At 40.2% G+C, this 27,055-nt stretch overlaps 1 protein-coding gene across 10 annotated transcripts in view; it reads left to right on the top strand.

Moving 5' to 3' along the window:
• The window catches only part of OSBPL6 (oxysterol binding protein like 6), a 236,062-nt gene extending 210,828 nt beyond the window's left edge, over nt 1-25,234 (top strand). For all 10 annotated transcript variants that reach the window (XM_006151664.3, XM_006151663.3, XM_014589014.2 and 7 more), the window contains 10 exons: nt 4,646-4,733; nt 5,508-5,761; nt 6,491-6,628; nt 6,971-7,034; nt 8,465-8,543; nt 12,308-12,452; nt 16,511-16,655; nt 19,749-19,875; nt 23,133-23,255; nt 24,311-25,234. In XM_006151664.3, the coding sequence (XP_006151726.1) occupies nt 4,646-4,733; nt 5,508-5,761; nt 6,491-6,628; nt 6,971-7,034; nt 8,465-8,543; nt 12,308-12,452; nt 16,511-16,655; nt 19,749-19,875; nt 23,133-23,255; nt 24,311-24,419 (1,272 nt within the window). In that variant the 3' untranslated portion in view covers nt 24,420-25,234. The remainder of the gene's footprint in view (nt 1-4,645; nt 4,734-5,507; nt 5,762-6,490; nt 6,629-6,970; nt 7,035-8,464; nt 8,544-12,307; nt 12,453-16,510; nt 16,656-19,748; nt 19,876-23,132; nt 23,256-24,310) is intronic.
• Nucleotides 25,235-27,055: the final 1,821 nt, after the last annotated feature.

Below are 27,055 nucleotides of genomic sequence, written 5' to 3'. Positions count from 1 at the left end.
ATAGGCGAATGTGCATGGCTAGCCTAATTCTAGTCAGGAGGCTGATTGCTGGGCAAGGACTAGGAGCAGTAGAAGAGAGTAGAGTGAACTTAGAGCTAGGAGGAGTCAGGATGTGTATTCAAAGATAGGGATTCTCTGCCACATGGACTGGGTTTTTGTGTTGTCAGTCCACACCCCCAAGGACCATGTGCTGGAGACTACTAGCAGAATTTCCTTTTCTGAGCTCCAATAGTTGACCAGTCCTTTCTCCTCTTTCAGTTAGATTTTTATTGCTAGAGGGCACTTGCACTCATCAGCAAGAGAGAGACAAGTGGGTAGGGGGAAAGCACCTCCCAATGGAGCATGGTCACACTGCAATCTCTTCTCCATTTCTATATCCTGTCAGCATTCGAAGCATGCACACACACATGCCCAGAACATTTTTCAAGCCACTGTAGCTGGGACTCTTAACTGCAGTTGGCCATGTGGCATCTGGCTCTTTTAACCACTGGGCTATAAGGCTTGCCCTGTGGTCAAATTTGACTGTACATTATCTGACTTCTGACCAATTATCTGATGACTTTATTGCTTATTTCTCTGAAAGCAACCTTCTTTCTCTATTTCCAAGTTCTTTGGGCACATCCAGCTAGGTGCCCAGTTACCACTTTCCCTAGACACTAGGGATACAGAAATGAAGAAGAGGGTTTTTGCATGAGTCCATGCAAGATAGCATTGCCACCTCCAGGGGGAAGAATGAACCTAGAAGAGAGAGAGGGATGAGGAGATAGAGGACAGGAGCACATGAAGATGACAGCTTTGTTTTGAGAGTACTTGAGTCTGTTGGACCACTCAGTGGAGTTATCTGCTGGGCATTTTGATATTCAAATCCAAAGGCTGAGGACAGAATAGATCAGCTCAAGATCCACATAACCAGCTACCTGTTTCCATCTGGGTGCTTACAGAACCTCTAATTCATCATGTCTAAAAGACAATCAACATATGTCTTCCAGATACCCTTAAACCTAAGGAAAAATAATATTCTACTTGAACCTCTCATATCACCTGCCTGAGTGCTCTTCTGCCCAAGCTCCTGCCAGTTCACGCCACTCCTTTTCCACCCTCATTGACTCACTCATCAAGTCTCATAGCTTTTATCACCTAAAAACTCTCTGATCCTTTTTCTGCAGTTTCATTGCCAGTACTCCAGACCAATCCCCTGTCTCCTCACCTAGATGACTCTATCAGACCCATAACTATCTTAACTGTCTCCCCTCTTGCTCCATCCAATCTATTTCCCACTGGGCAACCCGATTAATCTTTCTGAAAGGCAAATCTGGTCATGCCCTATCCCCCTTGTCCTTAGGATAACAATCTAAACTCTCTAGCTGTCAAACAAAGACTCCTATAATCTGATGCCTGCTCTCATCTGCAGCCTCATATCACCTCTACTCTGGAGCCTTCCAACTGCCAAAGGAATCATTCCCAGAGTTATAAATTTGCTAAAGACACCTTTACCCCTGGCTGTAGCAAGGAAAGTGACTCTCCTGCAACCCACACTGGAAACAACTAAGCTATATACCTATTCCTTGGGTCCTATTTCTTACAGGTTTCTATAAAGTAACTTTTACTTACAACTTCTCCCTCTATAACAACTCTTAGTCTCAAGTATTTGGAGGGACTAGACCAGGAGATAAAGCAAATGGCAGATACCATGATATTCTCGACTTAAGTCTTCCCCTTCTCTTAAGGTTTGGTTACTGGATCAGCCTCATCTGCCCAAGTCTCCAAGTTTCCTTGCGAGGAAGTTCCCACAGTAGGCTTCTGAGTCTTCCCATGAACAGACTTGGCAAGCCACCTGGTTAGTTCACCAAGTGTGGGAATCCAGGCAGTCAGGCCAGGGGAGAGCTCAAGCTGCATATTATGCACCAAAGCTGCCAAAGGAGGTCAGACCTCTGCACCTGAGACAGACCTGCCCGGAGCTCTTCTCCTGCAGACACACACGTGTGGCTTCCCTTGCCCTCAGGGAAGCCTGTGCTGGCTGCATGCTCCACTATTTAGCACAGCACTGCCATTTTCTCCTCTTATCTGATTCTGTATATCCATCTTTCCTCATTTTTCTTTATCCTTTCTTTCTCTATCAGACTTAAGCAGTTAGCTCTCCTGAGCCTGGTACTTTAACTTCAACTCGATTGTAGTCAGTAAGAACTGTGGGAACCAGCTGTTGTGGGAAAATATGAATCAGAAAAAGATTTCTTCAGTTTACCAACTTTATATATTTATATACAAAAGCAAAACTACCATTATTCATCCCTGCATTCAATCATTCTGTCACTTTCCTCTCCATAAACTTATGAACTCTTCTCAATTTCAGCTTTAAAAATATTAGCAATAAATCCAGGAACCTCAAAGGCAAAAACTGCATGTTTGTATTACATACAAATTAAAACTTTATAGTGGGGAAAAAGGTATAAACAAAATTAAAAGCACATTGTGAGCTAGGAAAAAAGTACATTATATATGACAAACTGAAAAGGGTGTGGAAGATAAGAAAAAAAAATCACAAAGGATGAAATTCAAACTTTAAAGAGATCTTTTACATACTTTAGGTAGATATTTTATGTTTTTTTTTTTTTAAGAGGCTTTTGCTATAGGGCGCGTGCGCTCACCAGACAGACAGAGACATAGAGACAGAAAGCAAGAAATCACCCCCCAGGGGGGTTGGTCATGCCGCAATCCCTTCTCCTCCATTCTCCTCTCGGATCTTGGGCACGCACGCACACGCGTCCGGCATGAGTTTTAAGCCACTGGGTCCGGGACGCGAACCGCTACGCGAACCGCTACTACGTGGGAGTCCAGTGACATAGCCATTACGCAAACTGCTGGTTCCTAATATTTTATGTATATTAATAGTAGAGAAATAATTTAAAATGATCGTGTATAGTGCTAAGTGGATGTAGAGACATGGCTGTTTCCCTATATTGCTGGTGAGAATAAATGAATGCGGTCTTTCAGGAGGCCAGTTTGGCAATATGTGACTGAAGCCTACAAGTGAACCATTTGATCTAGGAATAAATTTTAATAAAATGGGGTGGACAGTAGTGCATCAGTGAAATACAACATTCTGTGAAGCTGATTGACATGGGAAGGGTCTGAGTTTGTGTCCAGAGACCCTCCTCGGCACTCCAGGCACACTCGTGCCCACGATCTACTGTTGGCTGAGGCTGAGGGTGGATCACAGTGTGAAGACCCTGTGGGGATTGTTGTTTCTACCTCTCTCTCACTCTGTCTCTCACACTCATGGAAGAAATAAACTTTAAAATGTTTTAATTAAAAAATCATCCAATCGGGATTAGCAGTTAGCGTAATGGCTATGTCGCTGGACTCCCATGTAGTCGACCACAGTTCGCGTCCCGGACCCGGTGGCTTAAAACTCACGCCAGGTGCGTGTGCATGTGTGCCCAAGATCCTGAGAGGAGAACGAAGGAGAAGGAATTGCGGCATGGTCATCCCCCCTGGGGGGTGATTTTTCGCTTTCTGTCTCTCTGTCTTTGTCTGGCGAGCGCACGCACCCTATAGCAAAAACCTCTCCAAAAAAACAAAAAGAAAAAAAAACTCATCCGATGGATATACAAAAATATATTTGGAAGGATATTCCAAGTACCGTCTATAATAGTAAAAGTTGAAAACCACCTAAACTGTGGTTAAATTCCTTATAATGAAATGTGTTGCCTTTCCAAATAAAGATGACGAGCTCTATTTACTATAACAGAAATGTATTCAGAGCACTAAGACAGTATGCAAACTGTTCTCCTGTTTCTATGTAAAGGTATATGTACTAATATGTATGCAGAAGCATCTTGAAATTGGAAGATAAAACTCACTAAAATGTTTAAAGTGATTTCCTTTAGGCGATGGAATTATATTCATCTGTTTACTCTCATGTAATTTCCAGTTTTTTACCATGTTTTGTTTTATGTTCAGAAAAAATATAGTACTGATACCATTTTGAAGAAAGTAATAGTCAATAGTTTTCTTGACTGCAGTCTTTCTTGACATTGGCTTTCTCATTCCTCTGATGGTTCTGTCTTGTTCTCTTCTCTGCTGTGTTTATAACTCCTTTTATTATGTAGATTGTTCTTTCATTTTATTTTCATGCTAATTTTAGTTTCATTTTAGTTCCATATTTTTCCCACATTGTAGTGGCTCAATTATTGATCTTCCCCTATCCTCACTGTGGCTATCTGAACCTAACCTGTCAGTATTTCTTACCCAGATCTGTGCAGTATCCTAGGATCTGGCCTCCCAAGGGCTTCAAGCTGCCAAGTATCTTCCTTAAAACTAAATCTGACTTCATATTTGCTTGCATTTGTGTTGGTTTTTTAATAACTCATTAAGATTTTATAAAACCCTTTATGATGATATAAAACCCTTTATGATGATACAGTTGGGCATTCTTTTTCTTTTCCCCACCCTTTGTCATAGCCACTCTCAACTTCCTGGCTCATAGAAGACCCTCAAATGTTCAATGCACATATGCCAAATACAGCACCCCCCATGACCTCTTCTTTTATTTGAGGGGTATTTTACTATTTTTAATCATTTGATTCTCTGAACTTTCAATTCTGAACAAGAATTCTGACTCTTCTTATGTCCTTCCCTTCCTTAGGCTTCAGATGATGAGTCTTACATCAGTGATGTGAGTGATAACATATCTGAAGACAACACCAGTGTTGCGGACAATATTTCTCGGCAAAGTATGCATCATTTGAGCTTCCAGGTTGTTCTATCTACATGCCAAATTACAACACTGGTGACTTAATGAGCAGTCATTTCCCCCCCCCTCACTAATTGTTCTTTTTGCAGCTGATAGTTTAATAAATTTTATTTTTTATACTCTGTTGATCCAATGGTTGAAAAATTTGTTTAGTAGATGGTTAAATGAAAAAAAGTTTTACCTCTTTCTTAAACCAAAAGTTTGAGTCTTCATACATTTATTTATATTTTGAAATTTGACTCATCTTGAATTATATTTTAATATATATAAAACCTTTTTAAAAGTGCTATATATTGTGGCCAGCAAGTGGCATGGTGGTTAAGGTACTGGACTCCCAAATGGCCAATCTTGGTTCAAGTACCAGACCTGATGGCTTGAAAATCATGCTGGGCACATGTGCATGTGTGCACAAAATCCCAAGAGGAAAATGGAGATGAAGGGATTGTGGCAATGGCCATCTCCCTGGGGGATGATTTCTCACTTTCTCTCTCTTTGTCTCTCTCTGAAAAATGCACATGCTCTATGGCAAAAATCTAAAAACAAACAACAGTAACTAATATATATATATATATATATATATATATGTATACACACATTGGTATTTTGTGCATGGGTTAGCAACCTTATGTTGAAATAATCGTTTACTCTTGGCTCAAAAAATGTGTCACAATCAGAATTATTTGAGTTATTTCTCCCCTCATTTTATGATATCAGAAAGGCAAAGTATCTTTCATTGTGATTCTCCCTCTCCTAGTCCTGAATGGAGAGCTTACAGGAGGGGCCTTCCGAAATGGACGTCGAACATGCCTGCCAGCTCCTTGTCCTGACACCAGTAACATTAACCTGTGGAATATCTTGAGGAACAACATTGGGAAAGACCTTTCTAAGGTCTCTATGCCAGTGGAGCTAAACGAGCCCCTCAACACTCTGCAGCATCTCTGCGAGGAAATTGAGTACAGTGAGCTTCTGGACAAGGCTTCAGAAACTGACGATCCATATGAGCGCATGGTAATAAATAATAAAGCAGCACCCTTCAGGGAGTATCCAACCCTAAACCTAGGCTAAGCCAGAATTCAGTACAATGAATTATTTGGTTTTATATAATGTTCTCACTGTGTAGGTAAGAGAGGAATTGGTGTGTCAGGTAGAGCTGAGAAGTTCCAGATACTTTACTAAAAGATACATGTTTGTAACTTAGCCTTTCTTGGGGTAGAGTGCATCTGAAGTTTGCATGTAAAGGTATCACACTCTTTAGAGAGAGGTTTAAGGCATATCTGCCCTTACTTTATCAGCTTTTCCTGAATGCCAAGAGGGCGCATCTGTTCAGAAATACAGATCTGAGGAAGTGACTTCCTGCTTGTACTTTGCCTTTTGCTCCATGTGACTGGCAAACTTACCTGTCTTCTGAGAAGCACCAGCAACTATTGTAGAACCCTCCTACACATGTGCACATGACATAACCTATCAACTGGGTTTTAAAATCTTTGAACTCTGTGATGCTCATGAAATTGGGTGCATAGCTGAATGAGCAGTGTTTGATCTCATTGGTCTTCTGGTTTCCATGCAACTAGCTTAACCTCGTTTTAATATATTATACATTGAAAATACTAGGAAATAGAGATATTATCAAATGAGCACTTATCTACATGAGGTGCACAAAATCAAGAGGGATTAGGGACCAACAGACCTGGTAGTAGACTCTCCGATATAATTTTCCTTTCGTCCATATTTTAACAGGTTCTTGTTGCCGCATTTGCGGTTTCAGGATATTGTTCCACCTATTTCAGAGCAGGAAGTAAGCCATTCAACCCAGTCCTTGGGGAGACCTATGAATGCATTAGAGAAGATAAGGGATTCCGATTTTTCTCAGAACAGGTAAGTGCCTCGGGATTCCATGAGGTTTCCATATACGTTAGGACGGCAGTCTGATAGTGTAGACAGACTTTTGATAACTATCATTTTGAGGAGGGTTAGGATAACACTTATCCAAAACCTCACTTAACTTATCTACATCATTGCCTCCTCTAAATGTGTACAAATTCTCTGTATGTAGCATGAAGTCTTTAAAGATTTACCCATATAGTTCGAGAATAATTCACTAAGAAAAGGAGGAATGGTAGTTTTTATTGGGGATGACTAATGTACCTTGTAAAAAATGTTTACTGTTTCTGGAAGCTTTAACACTGTTATCATTGCCTTTTTGCTTTTAATTACCAGGTTAGCCATCATCCACCCATTTCTGCCTGCCACTGTGAATCAAAGAATTTTGTGTTTTGGCAAGGTTTGTGTTTCCATTCTAATTTAAAATAAAGTTTGTGAGACTGTGAAGAAATATATAGCTTCCAAAGTTGACATTTCCAGCTTTGGAACTCAGAAAATATTGGTCATGGGTGTGGAGCTTAGTTTGAGAAGTTGAATTTCCTGGTTTGAATCTCAAACTGTGTCATCCAGGAGATAAGACGGACTAGGAAGTCAAGCCTCATGGAGCAGCAGAGCCATCACTAACTCCTTGTGTCTTGGCTCGATCAGCAATATGGAGGTTCTGCCTGCTACCCTGCTCCTTGAGGCTGTGCAAGGAGGTTTTAGTACTGAAGTACTGAAGGAAGGCTCTGTGGCACATCACCTGTGGTCAAAGTCTTATTTGGACGTATAAACAGTGTAGTAATTCCTGGTCTCTAACTCAGGCTTTGTGTTGAAGACTCTACTTATTAACAACCATTGTTTGATCAGAATGTTACAAACTTGCCTAAATTCAGTTCCAAAACCCCTATAGAAAGAAGAGAATGCATATGTAAATTTGACCATTAAGTGCAAAATGATCACTTTATGTTTGGAAGGGTGTCTTATTGCTCACAGAATGACTTTTCCCATAAGCCTTTCCTTAACCTGAAAATACAAATGTTAGAGCACTATAGCCATATTTTATTATAAAATAAGACAATAAATGATATCCTAGTCCTAGCCAAGAGTCAGAAATGTTATGGAAATCACACAAAGGTCCCCTAATTCATCAAAATGGAACCACATGGTTATTACAAATGTGCTGGTAAATCTAAGTTTCCACAAGTGAAACATAAAGCCATCCATCATGTGAGAAAGTGCTAGGCCCTGGGCTTTTCCTTAACAACCAAGGTAAGAATATGTTCATTAAGTTACATCTCACTTCATCACAAATCTTACATATCTATATTTAAAGGTTTATTTACTGTTCTTCTCCACAGAGGGGAAAATGTGTATCTGAATCAATGTTATTGTCATATTGCAATTATTTTTACTATACACCTCATTCTTATACATGTTACTATTTTTACCATTTAGTTCAAAGGGATAGCAACAGTTATTACTATCGGAACACTAAAGCACAATGGAGTCTGTATTTATTTGTGTGTGTGAATACATACACACACACAGTATTTGAAGCGTTTTCCAGTTTTGTTAGTTGAAAACAAATATGGAGTGTTACAGACATAGACAGTCTTGGGGGTTTTTTGTTTGTTTGTTTGTTTTCTTTCTTTTGTTTTTTGCTGTTGGTATTCATTGCTAGTATTTTCTCTTTAGGCCATCTTTAGGCACTTGTCTTGTTAAATAAACAGTATATAACCAATTGTGATTACAAAGTGCTTTGTAAAGTATAATACAAAAGTTAGCTTTTTCAGAGCAAATGATTAGATTCGGAGTATATATTTCTTGTTCTTTGCCTCTGTCATCTAGATATCAGATGGAAAAACAAATTCTGGGGGAAATCGATGGAAATTCTACCTGTTGGAACACTGAATGTCATGCTTCCAAAGTACGTTGTTCTTATCTCCTCTTATCTGTTCTGGCCTCTGAAATTAAAAAAAAAAAGATATTTTAAATTCTAGAAGGTTCCAGGACTAGCAGATGGTGTAATGGTTATGTTGCTGGATTCCCATGTAGTCAACCACCGTTGAAGTCCCAGACCCAGGGGCTTAAAACTCACGCAGGGCACATGTGCATGTGTGCCCAAGATTCCAAGAGGACAATAGATTGTGGTGAAGCCATCCCCCTGGGGGTGATTTTTCATTTTCTGTCTCTGTCTCTGTCTCTCTCTCTTTCTGGTGAGCATACACACCTAACAAAAATCTCTCTTAAAAAAAATTATAGAAGGTTCCCAGGGCCCAGTTCTCTATATGCCGAAAGCTTCCATTACCTTTACCAAAGTTTTGGGAATGGACTCCTGCAAAGACAACTGTGCACTGCAGCATGTGTATCAAAGCTTCCTAGTTATCTCTTCACATTCTTCATTTGTCAGTCAGTATCAGTGCCTACATGTCCTGGTTACCAAGCTAGTGTGTGTTTTATATGAAATGTTCTCCTTTTTGGCCATTGCTTTCTTCACAATTTATAGTTTCACTTTTGAGTTCATCTTAATCCAGGAACTGTATTAAATTTCTAAGTTATCAAAGAAGAATAATGGAATCCTTTTACAATGATGTACTAAAAGGTTTAGCCTATAAATCTTTTAAAACTAATTGAAGTTGTCACTGAGACCAAGGATTTGACTATTTTTGTCTCTTTATTTGGTTTGTTTTGTTTTATTTTTTATCCATTGAACGAAATTTGCTAATAGATTGAGTATAGAGGAAAATTAGGACAAGTTATTACCAGGACCACAAAAGGAACTTTTGAAGATGGAAGAGCTTTTTCCCTAGGTGTATATAGTGCCTACATTATACCAATCCATACATTAAAAAGAAAAAAAAAAGCTTAGAAGCATTTTATTTTACTTCAAAATAGAATTTTATTTGAAAATATGCATAATGCGCAAATATAAGTGTGATTCGAAGCTATGTCATTTCGTTCCTTAGAAGACATTCTATATAGGCAAAGACTTCTTAGGTAAGACCCCTAAACTCAGGCAATAATCCCCAAAATAGACAGGCAGGATTACATCAGATTAAAAAGTTTCTGCACAGCAAAGGACACTGTAATTAGTGTGGATCGACAACCCTTGGAATGGGAGAGAATTTTTGTTAACTGTGCCTCAGATAAGGGACTGATAACCAGAATACACAGGGAACTCAAGTGGCTTACCTGGAAAAAAAGAAAAGATTAACCCAATTAACAGATGGGAAAGTGAGTTGAATAAACAACTCTCTAAGAAAGACATGAACAGCCAAAAAGCATATGAAGAAATGCTCAACATCCCTCATCATAGGGGAGATGCAGATCAAAACCACAATGAGACACCATCTAACCCCAGTCAGAATGGCGAAGATTTAAAAAAAGAAAAAAAAAAAGTGATTAGTGCTGGAGGGGATGTGGTGAAAGGCGAACGCTTCTACATGGTTGGTGGGAATGTAAATTGGTCCAGTCACTGTGGCGAACAATATGGAGGTTCCTCAAAGACCTTCAAATAGAACTACCATATGATCCAGCAATTCTACTCCTGGGTATCTACCCAAAGGACAGGAGAATGGTCAGTTGGAAAAATGTTTGCACATCTATATTCACTGAATTCTTATTCATGATTGCTAAGACATGGAACCAACCTAAATGTCCACAAACGGAAGAATGGATTGGAAAGTGTGTGGCACGTATACTCCATGGAATACTATTCAGCCATAAAAAATAATAAGACCCTGAAATTTGATAGAAAGTGGATGAATATGGAATATTTGTTGCTGAATGAAGCAAGTCAGGCTACGAAAGAGACATTGTATGTCTCCACTTAACATATACCAACTGTCTGCACTCTGTGGCAGAGACTGAAAGACTGGAGGACATACAAGCATTAAAAATTATTATAGACACTAGAGCCAAAGTGGAAAGCGTGTGGGAGAAAAAGTGTAAGAAAGAAAATTTGGGGAAAAAAATAGAGAGGTAAGAAATTTGTGGGACACAGATATGGTTTATTATTTGTTGATGAGGACATATATAGTTTTCTCAACTGGGCTGGACTGAGGTTTATAACATGCTGGGTAGTCTCTTTACAATCTAAATGATCTATAGCGATTAAATGTATAAATAATAATTAAAATTCATAAATAAAATTATAGTGAGAGAGAGAGAGGAAAAAATAAACTAAAAAATTGTATCCACTTGATCAACTTAGTAAAATGTACCAAACATAACTGAATTTTTTTTTTAGTATGACACTTAAAATAAATGATTCATGGTAGCCATTCAGGGAAAATGGAAGAAGACATTCTATAACCTTAGACCTCAGAATTTGCATTAGATTTGTGCCATCTTAGTCATGCTCATCAGTTTTTTCTCAAGTCATTATTCATGTCTTTGGTCTTGGAGTATGAAGCAGTGTTCCCAGAGTAATTTCTTCCTTTTTTTTTTTTAAGGTCTCTTCTCCCTCCCCTCCCCCCGCCCCATAGGATGCTTTCTGGAGAAAGAGAAAGTGAGAGGCAAAGTGAGAATTCTGCCCCCGCCCCCGGGGAGAATGGCCATGCCACAATCCCTTCTCCTCCTAAGATTTGGGGCACACACACATGTGTGCCTGATGTGATTTTCAAGCTTACAGGTCCGGGACTTGTACCTTGGTCTGCCATGTGGGCAGTCCAATACCATAACCACTATACCACCTGCTGGCTCCTCAGAGTAATTTCTTTGTTTTATTTATTTAATTTTTTTTTTTAGAGCAGTTTTTGCCACAGGGCATGTGCACTCCAGATAGAGAGGGGGGAGAGAGACAGACAGAAACAATGATAAGGGAAGTGAGAAATCATCCCTAGGGTGATGGCCACGCTGGAATCCCTTCTCCTCCCTGGATCTTGGGCATGCATGAACACACACCAGCATGATTTTCAAGCCACAGAATCTGGGACTTTAAGTGTGGTTGGCCATGTGAGGGTCCAACAACATAACAACTATGCCATATGCTGGCACCCAGAGTAATTTCTTAAATTCAGTCCTTATCTTGCCTCTCTCCTATCTTAAGTCCTTCTACAATGACCCATTGCCTCAGAGTAAATCCAGACTTTCCAAAGGTCATTAAAGGCCTTCCCGGCTCTTCCCATCACACCTTTGCAGCCTCTCCTAGAGTGTACCACATGTAAGGCCCCTAGTTCCTTATGCTCTTCTGTCTTCTTTGGCTTTGTCAATGTTCGTTCTTGGCCCACTATGACCTTTTATCCATCATTCACTCTTAGATGGAACCCAGTATTTTCTAGGATGTCTCTTGTGACTCTCACACCATGTTCCAGGCAAATACAAAGGCTGAGGACACTATCTTCTTTGTTCCCATGCTTCACTCATACATCTATTGAAGCCGTTATATTTTAAGTATTTATTTTCATATCCATTTACCCCTACCACACTGTTTACTCCAGAAGAGCAGAAAACAGGCCCTATTCAACTTTGTAGCTTTGTAGCTTAGCACCTGGTCCATAGAAAGCACTTAAATATTACTTAAGTGAATGAATCATGTCATAAATATTTATGACCACATAGAATTTTCAGGAAAGAAAAGAGAGGAAAATGAGAGAATAGAAATCTTTGGCCAAAGAATGTTCTCATTAGTAGGAACAATAATATACATTTGTGGCCATCATTTTTAATCAAAATTCTATTCTTTACTAGGTATGGAGATTACTATGTGTGGAATAAAGTCACCACGTGTATACACAACATCCTCAGTGGGAGAAGATGGATAGAGCACTATGGAGAAGTAACCATTAGAAATACCAAAAGTAGTGTTTGCATTTGCAAACTCACATTTGTCAAGGTAAGTAACATAGAACAAGAAAGGAAAAATACATAATGCTTCCTAAAAAAGAAATAGGACAGTCACCTTAAACTGCAGAAAGTCATTAGTCTGAAAGGACACTTGAGATAAGGCAGCAGGATCTGATGGAGCTGTTCAAGATATGTAGGCTTGGGAACAGCAGATGGCTTAATGGTTACATCACTAGACTCCCACATAGTTGACCACAGTTCAAATCCAGGATCTAGTGGCTTAAACTCACGCTGGGTGTATTTGTGTGCATGCGTGCCCGGAGTCCCAAGAGGAGAATGAAGGAGAAGGGATTGAAGCATGGTCATCCCCCCTGGGGGGTGATTTCTAGCTTTCTCTTTCTGTTTCTCTGTCTCTAGCAAGTGCACATGCTCTATAGCAAAAACAAAACAACAACAAAACAAACACACACACACACACACAAAAAGCAAAACTCCCTTTAAAAAAAAATCCCCAAGGGACCAGCAATTGGTGTAATGGTTGTGTCGCTGGACTCCCATGTAGTCGACTACAGTTCGCGTCCCGGACCCAGTGGCTTAAAACTCACACCAGGCGCGTGTGCGTGCATGCTCAGGATCCCGAGAGGAGAAGGGATTGCGGCATGGCCATCCCCCCTGGAGGGTGATTTCTTGCTGTCTCTCTGTCTCTCTCTATCTGTCTGGCAAGCACACACGCCCTATGGCAAAAAAGAAAAAAAAAAACAAAAGGCAACAAAAGAAGTCTTTCCATGGGACCAGCAGATGGTGTAATGGTTATGTTGTTGTACTACCATGTAATCGACCATGGTTCAAGTCCCAAATCTGACAGCTTAAAAGTCATGTCAGGCGTGTGTGTGTGTGTGTGTGTGTGTGTGCCCAGAATCCCAAGAGGAGATTGGAGGAGAATGGATTGTGGCATGGCCATCCCTCCTGAGGGGTGATTTTTCACTTTCTGTCTCTCTGTCTGTCTCTGTCTTTCTGTGAGCTCATGTTCCCTATAGCAAAAATTTCTCAAAAAAAAAAAAAAGACACATAAACTTTTGAACATGTGGAGGTCAAAAAAGACACCATCTCAAAACAGAAAAAATAAAAACACTTCTTGTCTATATCAAATGGTCTTCTATTTCTATTCTTGTTTGATTATAACATATTCAAGTGATATTGTTTTAGGGAGCTAATTATAATACAGTTATCATTCTCTGAAGATACTTTACAAGAACAGCCATGTAGATACTAGCTACCAATCTCTACTTATCCAGCCTTTCAACTATTACAATCCAAAGAGGTTCAGGCCAGCCTTGTAGTTTAGTGATTAAGGGAGTCAGGTCCCACATGGCCAGTCAGAATTCAAATCCTGGCCCCAGCACCTTGAGAAACACAAGTGTATGCACATGTGTGCCCAGAATCTCAACAGGATAGAGAAATGGAGAAGCGTTTGCAGTGTCACCAAATCCCATTGGAGGTGATGTCTCCTCCCTGCCCTGCCCCCACTATGTCTCTCTACATCTTCCCCTGGCGTGTTTATGCACCCTCTGGAATTTAAAAAAAGGGGGAAAGGCAAGCTAAAAAAAAATTTAAAAAAAGCATTGCCTTTATTAACAAGAAAAGCTCTTTGGAATAGAAATGCTCACAGAATGTTATTTTCCCTAAGTCTCTGTGATCTGAAGTGGAATGTGCAGTACCACCTCCATGTTTGTCGAGGTGTATTTCAGAATTCATCACGGTGCAGAAATCCCACCAAACCCCTTTATCTGTTCTATTCATGAATTCTAAAATGGTAAATGGTAACAGAATCTTTAAACTCATTTTTTTTTTTTAGTTAAACCCTTTAAAGTCATATTGAATTTTCATGATCCTTGTAATTGAATATCTTTATTTTAGTTCAAGATGGCTTTTTTTTTTTTTTTTTGGAGAGGTTTTTGCTATAGGGCGCATGCGCTCACCAGAAAGACAGAAAGTGAGAAATCACCCCTCAGGGAGGATGGCCACACCACAATCCCTTCTCCATTCTCCTCTTGGGATCTTGGGCATGCACGCACATGCACCCGTGAGTTTAAGCCACTGGGTCCAGGACTTGAACTGCGGTCGACTACATGGGAGTCCAGTGACATAGCCATTACGCTAACTACTGGTCCCTCAAGATGGCTTTTATAATTTTTTTTTTCTTATGTACTCATGAGATGGCTCAGAACTGAGAAGCCAGGACCATTTTTGTTCTGACTGGGTGATGACAGTAAACGTGCACATTTGGTTCTGTAGACTATGAGAAGTTTCAGTTTAGATCTGCCCCTAACATGTGCAGAGCCCAGGACAAAAGAATACAAATGAAAGTGCCTACAGCTATGTGTAATTATTTAAAATATGTAAATCAAGTTACAAACTCAAGTAAGATATGTTCCATCCTCTCACCCTGACAACTCTACCTTCCATAACAAAACCTACAAGGCCAGGTGGGACCCTTTGGAGCTTTGTGCTGGGTTCCTGGCGTTATAGGGGAGCCAGTCCTGGCCTGTGGCCATCCCTAATTTTTTCCCAACTCTAGCTCTGCCCTGCATTTCAGGGGACCTCACACATACCCCTATGTAGGAAGTCCAGATGCACAAGCAAGCTCTGTTCACTCCATGAAAACAGCCACCAGCACACCTAAAGGAATACACAGTGGTGTGTGGTCTGCCACTGAGTAGACAAATCCAAGGAAAAGGTCCATGTGGGCTCCACAACCTGGAATAAGGTTAGAGCCAGGTGGATGGAGACTTTTAGGATCCTGCACATCTGAGGCCTCATTTGCAAGTGGGTCATGGGGTAAGGTAGGCAAATTCTCATACTTTTCACTCTTTGGGAAGGAGCATGACTGGAAGAAGGCCACCTTAGCACCATCATGATGAATTTATCCCTCTACAGATACTGTGAAAGTTATTTAACAATTTGTGTATCACTGTCAAATGAATTTATTAAAGTCGATGAACAAAAGGAAAATTTGAAACAAGAGGATGGCAGGGGGGAATTACTAACCTATAAATTAATACTAGGTTCTTAGAAGAGGAGCTGAGCCTTCTCTGTGTTGTGCTTTCTTGCATGGAGTAGAGACCATCCCTTTCTTAAAAGTTAAACTAACATATAGAAAGCCAACCTTGGGGCCAGCAGATACTGTAGTGGTTACATTGCTGGACTCCCACATGACCAACCGTGATTCAAATCCCAGACCCAGTGGCTTGAAACTCATACTGAGCACATGGGCATGCATGCCCAAGATCCTATGAAGAGAATGGAGGAGAAGAGATAACAGTGTGGCCATCCCCCATTGGGGGGGGGGGCTGGACAATGACTTCTCACTTTCCCTCTCACTGTCTCTGTCTGTCTGTTTCTCTGGTGAGCACATACACCCTAAGGCAAAAACCTCTACGAAAAAGAAAAGGAAAAAAAGAAAGAAAGGAAGGAAGAAAAGAAGAAAGCCAGCCTTCCATATAAAACATCTGGAGGCCCAGCCTAGGTGGTCCAGTCCCTAGTGTACTGGATTGCAGTGCTGGAAGCCACATGACTAGCCATGAGTTTAGATCCTAGGTCAGCCTGAGAACATTTCAGACACACACAGGGTCCCAAGATCCAAATGAGCTAAAAGGCTGGGGATAGGAGATTGAAGTGTGACAAGTCCTGCCAAGAGTGCTGCTCTTGGGACCAGCAAATGGCATAATGGTTACATCGCATAATGGTTACCATGGTTTGAGTTCTGGAATGGCAGCTTAAAACTCACACCAGGCGCATGTGTGTGTATACCCAAAATCCTGAGAGGAGAATGGAGGAGAGGATATTGTGGTGTGACCATCTCCCCGGGGGGCGTGAGTTCTCACTTTCTGTCTCTCTGGCAAGTGCACGCACCCTATAGCAAAAGTCTCTTTCAAATAAATAAATAAATAAATAAAGAGTACTACTCTCTCTTCTCCTCCCCCTCTTTCTCATATGTGTGTACACACACACTCCCTATCATGAAGTAAATAATTTTTTCATATAGAAATTGTAGGTATTGGCGTTATTAAAAGATTGCATGTCTTCATCGGGGTTTGATTTTGCCAGGTGAATTATTGGAATTCTAACGTGAATGAAGTCCAGGGGGTCGTGATGGATCAGGAGGGGAAAGTGGTACACCGGCTGTTTGGGAAGTGGCATGAAGGCCTGTACTGTGGCGTGGCCCCCTCTGCAAAGTGCATATGGAGACCAGGTGAGACTGGCCTGAGACCTGCTCAGGAGGGGTCCCAGCAATGGGAGAGAGGATGGGGGCCTGCAGGTAGCAAGGTGGCTAAGACTCTGGACTCCCACATGGCTAAAAGTTTCGAGTCCTGGTCCTGATAGCTTGAAAAACATGCCAGGCACATGTTTTTCATGCTCTAAATCCCTGGAGGAGAAAGGATTATGGTGTGGGGCAGGGTGGTGGTGATTTCTCACTTTCCTTCTCAATGTCTCTGGTGTGTTCATGCACCATATGCAAAAACTTTAAAAAAGTGAAAAAGAAGGAAGAGGATGTCAAGTCATCCCATGCAATTCGCTCTTAAGTATCCTTTACAGCAAGATTAGGGCCAGCTGCTGAACTGGTGGTTAAGGCGTTTGAGTCCCACATGACCAACAACATGGTTTGTCTTGGACACCACGGCTTGAGAAATACACCAGGCACATGTATACACATGCCCAAATATCAGAAGGAGGGAGAAATGGAGGAGACAGGATTGTAGCATGGCCATGCCCCATGGAAAGTGCTTTCTCTTTCTCTGACAAGTGTATGTGCCCTCTGGCAAATTAAAAATAAATATTCGGTTGTTGGAAAAGTCATGATTTTTGCATAGAAAAATTTTTCATGACTTTTCAGACAACCCAATAAAACAAAATTAAATACAGATATAAGGGGCCAGCAGGTGGCATAGTGGTTAAGTGCTAGACTTCCACGTGGCTGACTACAGTTTGAGTCCTGGGTCCGGTGGTATGAAACTCATGCCAGGTGTGGGTGTTTGCGTGCCTAAAATCCTGAGAAGACAATGAAGGAGAAGGGATTGTGGCATAGCCATCCCCCCTGGGGGCATTTCTCGCTTTCTGTCTCTCTCTGTCTCTCTGGTGTGTGTATACACCCTAATAGCAAGAATCTCTATTAAAAAACATATATAGATAGATGTATAAGGCAATTATAGTTACATTTATACTTAATGTAAGTTGTGAATAAGTCCCAATATTTGATATTTGTTCATGAGTTGTAAAATAGAGGCCAAACCAGGCCAGCCAGTAGAACAATGGTTAGGCGGCTGAATCCCACATAGCTGACTATGCTATTTGAGCTCTAGACCCAGCAGCTTGAAAAACATGTTGGAGTGTGTGTTGTGTGTGTGTGCATGCTGGGGGTGTGTCTGTGTGGTCCCAGAATCCGAAGAGGAGAGTAGAAGAGAAGGGACTGTGGCATGGTCATCCCACCTAGGGTGAGCTTTCTCACTTGCCCTCTCTCTCTCCCCCCTTCTTTCTCTCTCTCTCCAGTGAGTGCACACACCCTATAGCAAAAAGTAAAACAATAAATTAAAATTTTAAAATTATTTAGGCCAAATCTCTGACATGTGGTCAGATTGAGCTTCATGAAAAATCACTCTAAATGTACTGCCTACATTTCAAAGGTAGGTATATTTATTAAAGAGTTTAAAACATTGGAATATGTTAGGTTGCTGGGAAAGTCATAATGTGTTTTTCTATGCAAAAATGGGTCACTGACTTTTCCAACAATTCAGTACAAACAATCAATACTCATGTTTTTTTTTTTTATTCAGTGTTTTAATAAAAAAAGAAAAACTTACAAATATCTATAACCCACAAATTCATAACTCACAAGAGTAAGTGTTCTTATGGGCAGCAAAAGGCAGCAGTATGTTGGCATTTAATAAAAGTCATCAAGAGAGTTCAGGCTGTAGATTAGCATATAATTGAATATCAAGTATAAATGGAATGAATCTCCACATGACATTTATTTTCATTGGAATTTTATTAGTTAATCCCTAACTTTAAAATTAGATATTGGTTTCATAAGAGACATCAATGAGTATTAAATTTCCTGCTAGTCAACTGGTTGATTTGTCAACTCGTTCATTAACTGTTTATTGAGTACTGACCATGTAACGAGCTTTGTTCAATGAGCTTAGGATACATCAGTGAACAAAGCATACTAAGACTTTGCTTTCGAGTTTAGTTTAAAAATGGCAAGGGCCCCCCAGTGGCGTAGTAGTAAAGGCAGCTGTATCCCACATGACCGACTATGGTTTCACCCACCCACCCCCCACCTGTCCAGTGGCTTGAAAACATCCCAGGCATGTGTATGTGAGTGCCCAAAATCCCAAAAGGAAAAATGAAAGAAAAGGGATTGTGGATGACCATTTCCCTTTGGGGATATTTTCTGCCTTTCTTCCTCTTTGTCACTCTCCCAAGAACGCATGCTCCCTCTAGTGAGGAAAAAAAAATAGCCAAGAATTATTAATTTAGATCTGCATCTTTTTTCTTTTCTAAAAGGAAGTAAATATCAAGTCTGGTGAAATTTTAACATTCCTAGTTAACCTTCCTGGCATTAGGTTACCTAATTGAATAGTTGAGAAAAAAAAAGTCATGTAGGGAACCAGCAGTTGGCATAATGGCTATGTCGCTGGACTCCCACGTAGTCGACCGTGGTTCACGTCCCAGACCCGGTGGCTTAAAACTCACGCCAGGCGCGTGTGCGTGCGTGCCCAAGATCCCTGGAGGAGAATGGAGGAGAAGGGATTGCAGCGTGACCATCCCCCCTGGGGGGTGATTTCTCGCTTTCTGTCTCTATGTCTCTCTCCCTCTGCCTGGCGAGCGCACGCGCCCTATAGCGAAAAAAAAGTCATGTAATCATTGGGCCAATGAAGACTACTACTGTATGTACAAAGTTTTGTTTTAAAGGTTAGACTTTATTAAATATATAAATCTATTAGTTCTGGGGCCTGCAGGTGGCATGGTAGTTAAGGCTGCTTATTACTCAGACCAGGTGCGTGTGTGTGCATACCCAAAGTCTCAAGAGGAGAATGGAGGAGAAGGGACTGCGGCATGGCCACCCCTCCTGGAGGACGATTTCTCACTTTCTGTCTGTCTCTCTCTGTCTCTCCAGTGAGATGCACCCTATGCAAAAAATCTCTCTTAAAAAAAAATACAATGTAGTAGTTATGACCACATGCTTACTGTCAGTGTGGGTATTAATTACGCACTGGAGTGAGTCAGTTTCTGCCAGTTCTGTAAGCCTGTTGCCTCTCACAGTGGTTCACTGGCCTCATTCCAGGTTCCATGCCAACCAACTATGAGCTCTACTATGGCTTCACAAGGTTTGCTATTGAGCTCAACGAGTTAGATCCTGTACTAAAAGATCTCCTTCCACCGACGGACGCCCGATTCCGCCCAGATCAGAGGTGAGGATGGCAATGGTGTTCAACGTGTGGGCCAGGTCATGACTTGGAGCTATGGAGGTCATTGAGACATGTTGTCCCTACTGTCATTTGTTTATTAGTTCAGTCCTTACTCCATTTCCTTATTTGTTCAGCAACATTTGAGTTTTCTACCCTAGGTAAAACAATATTCACAGGATGGCCATTATAGAAAATCTCAACACAGTTCTCCATAGAAGATAACACAGATTTTATTTATTTATTTATTTTTACAAAAATTTCTCCTCTTATACTGGATGGAAAATCTCATTTTGTATACTGTATTGATATACAGTGAATGACTATAAATAAATAAATAAATAAATAAATAAATAAATATTTTTTTAACTTTCTCTTCAAAATTTACCAGAGGTCTGGAAATGAATGTCTCTATTAAATACAGAATCACTCTCCCATTAGTGTTCTCTTTTAACCCTTTTCCTCTATTACTATATAACATGCAATCATTTTTGTACTGTAGAATAAGAAGTGATGTAGTGATGTAGTGATAAAATGCGGTGCTCTGCAAGGCTGGCCCACGTGGGAAGGGTCTATGTTTGTGTCTGAAGATGTCCTTAGGTATGTGTGCCCACAATTTGGGGGTGGCTCATGGTTCCAAAACTTTGTTGGGAGTGCTATCTCCCTCTCTTTCTTTTTCTCTCTCACACATATGCACATGCACACACATGAACTCATGGGAAAAAAATATTTCTCTTTTTAAAAAGAAAGGATAAGGGGACCAGCAGTTGTTGTAATGGCTGTGTCCCATGTAGTTGATTGCGGTTTGAGTCCCAGACCTGGTAGCTTAAACTCATGCTGGGCGCATGTGCATACGTGCCCAAGATCCCGAGAAAAGAGTAGAGGAGAAGTGCCCTGGGGGGTGATTTCTCGCTTTCTGTCTCTCTCTCTCTGTCTTTCTGGCGAGTGCACATGCCCTATAGCAAAAACCTCTCCAAAAAGAAAAAAAAAGGATAAGTTAGAGAAGCACCAAAAAAACATGCTTTGAGTCAAAGTCTGGACTTTGTCTAGCATGGCTTTGATCCCACAGGATATAAGATACACTCAAAATACACCTTCTTTAATTCCTTTTTATTCTCATGTTTTATTATTCTCACATAGTTCTGTACTCATCATGTTCATTCATGTGGAATTCATTTTTACTTTTCCCAAAAATTCTATATGCAAGACATATGGATCTCCATCCAAGATCAATTTCCTGCTTCCCATGTACATATGACTTTAATCTGTCTTCTGCCAAGATATTCTCACTATTGAATATTCTACTATTCAGTTCTCTTACATTCTCCCCCCGTCTAGAACATGTAGTCTCACTGCTGGACATCTAAATTTATAAATAAATTTCCTATGTGATATGTATATTCTTGTTTTTTTGCTCTCATTTTGAAATGTAAACATTTGTAAAACACCATTGTGTCTGCTTTTTCCTTCTCAATTCTATTTCAATATTCCTGACTATAAATAAATAAATAAATAAATAAATAAATAAATATTTTTTTAACTTTCTCTTCAAAATTTACCAGAGGTCTGGAAATGAATGTCTCTATTAAATACAGAATCACTCTCCCATTAGTGTTCTCTTTTAACCCTTTTCCTCTATTACTATATAACATGCAATCATTTTTGTACTGTAGAATAAGAAGTGATGTAGTGATGTAGTGATAAAATGCGGTGCTCTGCAAGGCTGGCCCACGTGGGAAGGGTCTATGTTTGTGTCTGAAGATGTCCTTAGGTATGTGTGCCCACAATTTGGGGGTGGCTCATGGTTCCAAAACTTTGTTGGGAGTGCTATCTCCCTCTCTTTCTTTTTCTCTCTCACACATATGCACATGCACACACATGAACTCATGGGAAAAAAATATTTCTCTTTTTAAAAAGAAAGGATAAGGGGACCAGCAGTTGTTGTAATGGCTGTGTCCCATGTAGTTGATTGCGGTTTGAGTCCCAGACCTGGTAGCTTAAACTCATGCTGGGCGCATGTGCATACGTGCCCAAGATCCCGAGAAAAGAGTAGAGGAGAAGTGCCCTGGGGGGTGATTTCTCGCTTTCTGTCTCTCTCTCTCTGTCTTTCTGGCGAGTGCACATGCCCTATAGCAAAAACCTCTCCAAAAAGAAAAAAAAAGGATAAGTTAGAGAAGCACCAAAAAAACATGCTTTGAGTCAAAGTCTGGACTTTGTCTAGCATGGCTTTGATCCCACAGGATATAAGATACACTCAAAATACACCTTCTTTAATTCCTTTTTATTCTCATGTTTTATTATTCTCACATAGTTCTGTACTCATCATGTTCATTCATGTGGAATTCATTTTTACTTTTCCCAAAAATTCTATATGCAAGACATATGGATCTCCATCCAAGATCAATTTCCTGCTTCCCATGTACATATGACTTTAATCTGTCTTCTGCCAAGATATTCTCACTATTGAATATTCTACTATTCAGTTCTCTTACATTCTCCCCCCGTCTAGAACATGTAGTCTCACTGCTGGACATCTAAATTTATAAATAAATTTCCTATGTGATATGTATATTCTTGTTTTTTTGCTCTCATTTTGAAATGTAAACATTTGTAAAACACCATTGTGTCTGCTTTTTCCTTCTCAATTCTATTTCAATATTCCCTTTCTGAATTTCATTTACTATTCATTTCCTAGTCGGTGACCTTTTATAATTCCAACTGTTACCTTTTCTTTTTTGCATCAATTTTACTCTCTCCAATAAAACAGGAAAGTCTCTTCCCTCTCAATTTGTTCTCAGATGGGGAACAGCAAGTTACTATTTTCTATGGCCTTTAGCAAGTGCTCTTCATTTATAGGGAAAGGGAGCACACCCTGTGACTTCATGTTGTCTTATCCTGGGACTCCACAGGCTAAATAGCGAGTTGTAGAGCCCCAGACAGCACAGAAAAGTCTTTGAGGCTCATCCAGTCACCTCTCACTCCTGCTATTAGGTCATCTAGAAAATCATGACGTATTTTGCAAAATGTGTCATGACTTTCCTAATAACACATTTTGATAGCTCAGTTCACATACACAGACAGTATATTAGCGGTTGCACAGACAGAGGTGGCATGGCCTGGGGCATCGCTGAGGGGACATTTTCAGAGAGTTACCGGTCAGCATGTTACGGTCACAAGAACAGAATGTAATGTTATGCAAGTAAGTCTTTTTATTTCTCAGAAAAGAAGTTGTTGTATTAAAATATCAATTGCTTTCTGCCTAGATTTTTGGAAGAAGGAAATTTAGAGGCTGCAGCAGCAGAAAAGCAAAGAGTAGAGGAGCTCCAGAGATCTCGAAGACGATACATGGAAGAAAACAACCTTGAACATATACCAAAATTTTTTAAGTAAGTCAGTTCATTCCCATAACAAGTTCATGTTTTGCAAGTGGTTGCCACAAGCACTGAGAAACTCCAGGTGAAATGAAAGTGAGAGAATTGTTTATGTCTAGGGAACTTAAAGGTAGAAAAATTAAACTGATTTTGATGATTTTGCTTTTGGCAATGAAAATATTGGATCAGTTCTTGTGCTAAGTTCATAACCATCGAAAGAAATTCTTCTATATAGCTTTCTTCTATATAGCTCTTTTCTTTCGGTGGGCTGCAAAAGAATGTGGGTCTCATCCAGAAGGCTCTGTTCTTCAGCTGAATCCTTTAGAATGGTGGAAACTTGTTCCAGCTCCCTCACCCAGAGACTGGATGGGACTCCACTGCCCACCTGATCATTCTGGCTTCACTGTGATTTAATTTTATTTCTATTACACAGAGCTTGTATCTGTTCAGATTTGGTCCTTCTGTAGTATGATAGCAGGTGATTATTATTGGATTATTTGCAGGCTTACATGTACATCACACAGATTAATCTGCAGTTTCCAGATCCATCTGTTGCCCTCCAAAGCCTGGGTAAAAAAAGCTCAGGGTTACTGCATAGCCTTTACAGTAGCCATCTCTTGGCTTCCTTGGTGCAGAAATGCAGGCTCACCCTTCAGGTATGCAAAATGTGCTCTTTAGACATGAACCCTGAAGAGACTCTTAAAGCTCCTGATGTGTGCTTTTCCCAGCACGTGAAGCAGAAACTATTCTTGTATGCCTGAAGCTCTTAGTTATATTCAGACACACTTTACCTCTGAGCCCTACCGGAGATGACTTGTTACTGCCCTGAGCTCCTTTCGCCATAACTGCACCTACATGTGTTTGAGATTTTAACAAAAACAAATTTACTTCACGAATGATAAAAACATAGCCAAATCATCCATAGTCAGACCATCACTAATTAGAAGATAGGATGCTGACTGCCTTGCAAAGTACTGCTTCTGTATGCATGTCTAATCTACGAGGGGAGTTCAGTTAGCAGGTCACCTTGATGTGATTCGTGACTAATGTTGACTTTTATATTTTCACAGAAAAGTTATTGATGCCAATCAGAGAGAAGCCTGGGTTTCTAATGACACTTACTGGGAGCTTCGAAAGGACCCTGGGTTTAGCAAAGTAGACAGCCCTGTTCTTTGGTAAACTGGGACCATAGAGCTAGCCAACATATCACACTCTAAATGAATAAATAACTATGCACAATTATGTTTCTTATAGCTACGCGTGGTTTCTGGGTCAACTGAAACACTTCCATTTGCTTTTCTATTCATCTTTATAATGGACTTTCAGAAGTGCATTAGACATGGCCCCTAACCACTTTTGGATCCTTTCTGTTTTGCTGCAACCCCATATTCCTTAAAAGAAAATCCACACCCTCCTTGGAAAGCAGAATAAAAGGAACGGAATATAAAACTCAAAGTCTGTAAAGAAAAACAAACTGTAACTGGTGCTTAAAGCTTAGCAAGAGAGTTAAAAACAACATCTGAACCATGCGCTTGGTACATTACCTGGAAGCACCATTCCCTTACTGGAGGAGTTCCTGGGCCCCAGCAGTCGGTCAGTGCAGACTTCGAGTGTGTCTCATGTGGTGTGCTCATGCTGGCCTTGTCAGAAAAGATGTGATACTTCTCAGAACCTGTTCCATCTGTATGCCATTGTTCATGCCTTAAGAAATGCAAAGATGTACAATAAATCACTTTTTAAATGTGTGCTCATAGGTTTACGTGAAGGACAGATCTTCTGACTCATGGCATGATTCACTTTCTCAATGAGAACAATTACGAGACTCAAATGGATTTTTAAAAAGTGAACAACACGTGCTTTACTTTAGTTGGTTACTATATCGTATATCTGGAGGGCAAGAAGGGAAAAGACGTGCTAAGTAGATCTCTGTATTCATGTTGCTTGTTAATTTCCTGTCCTGCGTCCAGATAATAAATCATCCCTCTTCCACCTAACTTTATAGTGTGCCCTGTTATTTGGCAAAATCTGTATTTGATTTGGACATTTGTCATCAGTGTTAACACCTTGGATGGAAATAACAAAAAGCATATGGAATTCTGGTGTGGGTTTAGTACTGTAAACCTGGTACTAGAACTGTTCTCGAGTGAAGCACAATGTAACGTCTCTATCCCATGCCCACCCCACTGGCACTAGTCAAATTCCATGGAGAACAGAGGCAAGAATGCTAGTAGCTTATTTGCATTGTTTAAATAAGTTCTATGCAAAATCATATTTTATATTTTCATCAAGTGATTCTGTATGATACATGATGACATATTAAGCATTTATGTGCTATTGGCACTTAAGTTTTATAACTTAAGCTAAGGAATTTATCTATCCCAAATGCAGGGTGGGGACAGACATGTGTTTTGCATACTTCAGGATTTTTTTCCTCCTCTAATCAACAGAAGCTTTTGTAGGAAATTTGCATCAGTATTTCTCAGTTTCTGCACGTAGATGACACTATAAATGCCTGTATGTTTTTTAAAATAAATCTCCTTAGAGATTTTCCTAGAGAATTATAAGATTACACATATTTTATTCTTAGTTAGGCTTTTATTCTTAGATTCTGACCATCAGACTTTAAGTGTTATTTTAAACTCGGATTATGAGGTTACTGACATTTTACATTTTGTCAGGAGGTGTTTATTTTACTGTTTTTGCTCCTGAACAAAGCATTCCTAGTGAAGGCTAATACATCACTGAATAAAAAACGCATTAGAGTATAAGAGAAAACTCAGAAGTTTCCACTAGATAGAGCGATATTTTAGTTATTCTAAACTCAAAAGTCCTTTTCACCTGATTCCATACATTAGACAGTTTTCATCAATTTAGAATAGAATTTCATTCTCAAGTAAATTCTCTAATCCATTGCCATATCTAAACATTCCACTTAACTTCCTCCCCATGCTTCTCACTTGCTTTAATCCCTATTTTAAATCTAGAGTGGCTTGCCCCAAGGTAGTAAAATCCTCCCCTTGTTATGGACTCATTTTCTGCTCATTCATCTTAATGTCCTTTTATCTGCATCATGAAGTACATGCCTTTAGTTTTCATTAGAATTAATTAGACTTCTATTGCCTTTCTCACAGAGGTCTATTCCCCACAATCGGTTAAGCTTTAAATAGTATTTCAAGTGGTTCTGATCTGCACTTGCTAGCACTTCCCTGGGCAGTTAAAAATAGCCTAAATGTAAAAAAGGAATCCTGCAAAGTAAAGGCACTGCAGGCAGAGAAGTAGGAGGGAGAAGCACCCAGGGACCCACAGGTGTATCAGTCCGGAGTTGGACAACTACCCGCAGCGTGTGCGTTATCACTGAGAAGAGGAGTAAATGATAGAGGACTAGAGGACCTCTACGAGATACTATGTTCATGCGTCCCAAATCAGGTAGGTGAGCATCAGTTGGAGCAAACCAGCAATTATGATTAGGATTTCACCACATTCTGGAACCAGCAGGTGATGTGGTGGTTTAAGGTGGTGGACTCCTACATGGCCAATCACAGTTCGAGTCCTGGACCCAGCCGCTTGAAAATCTCACCAGACACGTGTGTGCATGATCAAAGTCCCAAGAGGGGAATGGAAGAGAAGGGATTGCTGCATGGCCATCATCCCTAGGGGGTGATGTCTCACTTTCCCTATCTGTGTCTCTTTGCAGTGAGCACACGCTCCCTATGGCAAAAACCTAAATTAAAAAAATGTATTTTCCATAATATATCAGATTTTGAATCTCTTCTGAGATTTAAGTATCCTGATTATTCCAATTCAAGTCAGTCAAG

Source organism: Tupaia chinensis, unplaced genomic scaffold (genome assembly GCF_000334495.1).
Source record: "Tupaia chinensis unplaced genomic scaffold, TupChi_1.0 Scaffold000322_1, whole genome shotgun sequence".
NCBI lineage: Eukaryota > Metazoa > Chordata > Mammalia > Scandentia > Tupaiidae > Tupaia > Tupaia belangeri.
The sequence above is the reverse complement of the archived record's forward strand: the minus strand, read 5'-3'. Positions and strand labels throughout refer to the sequence as shown.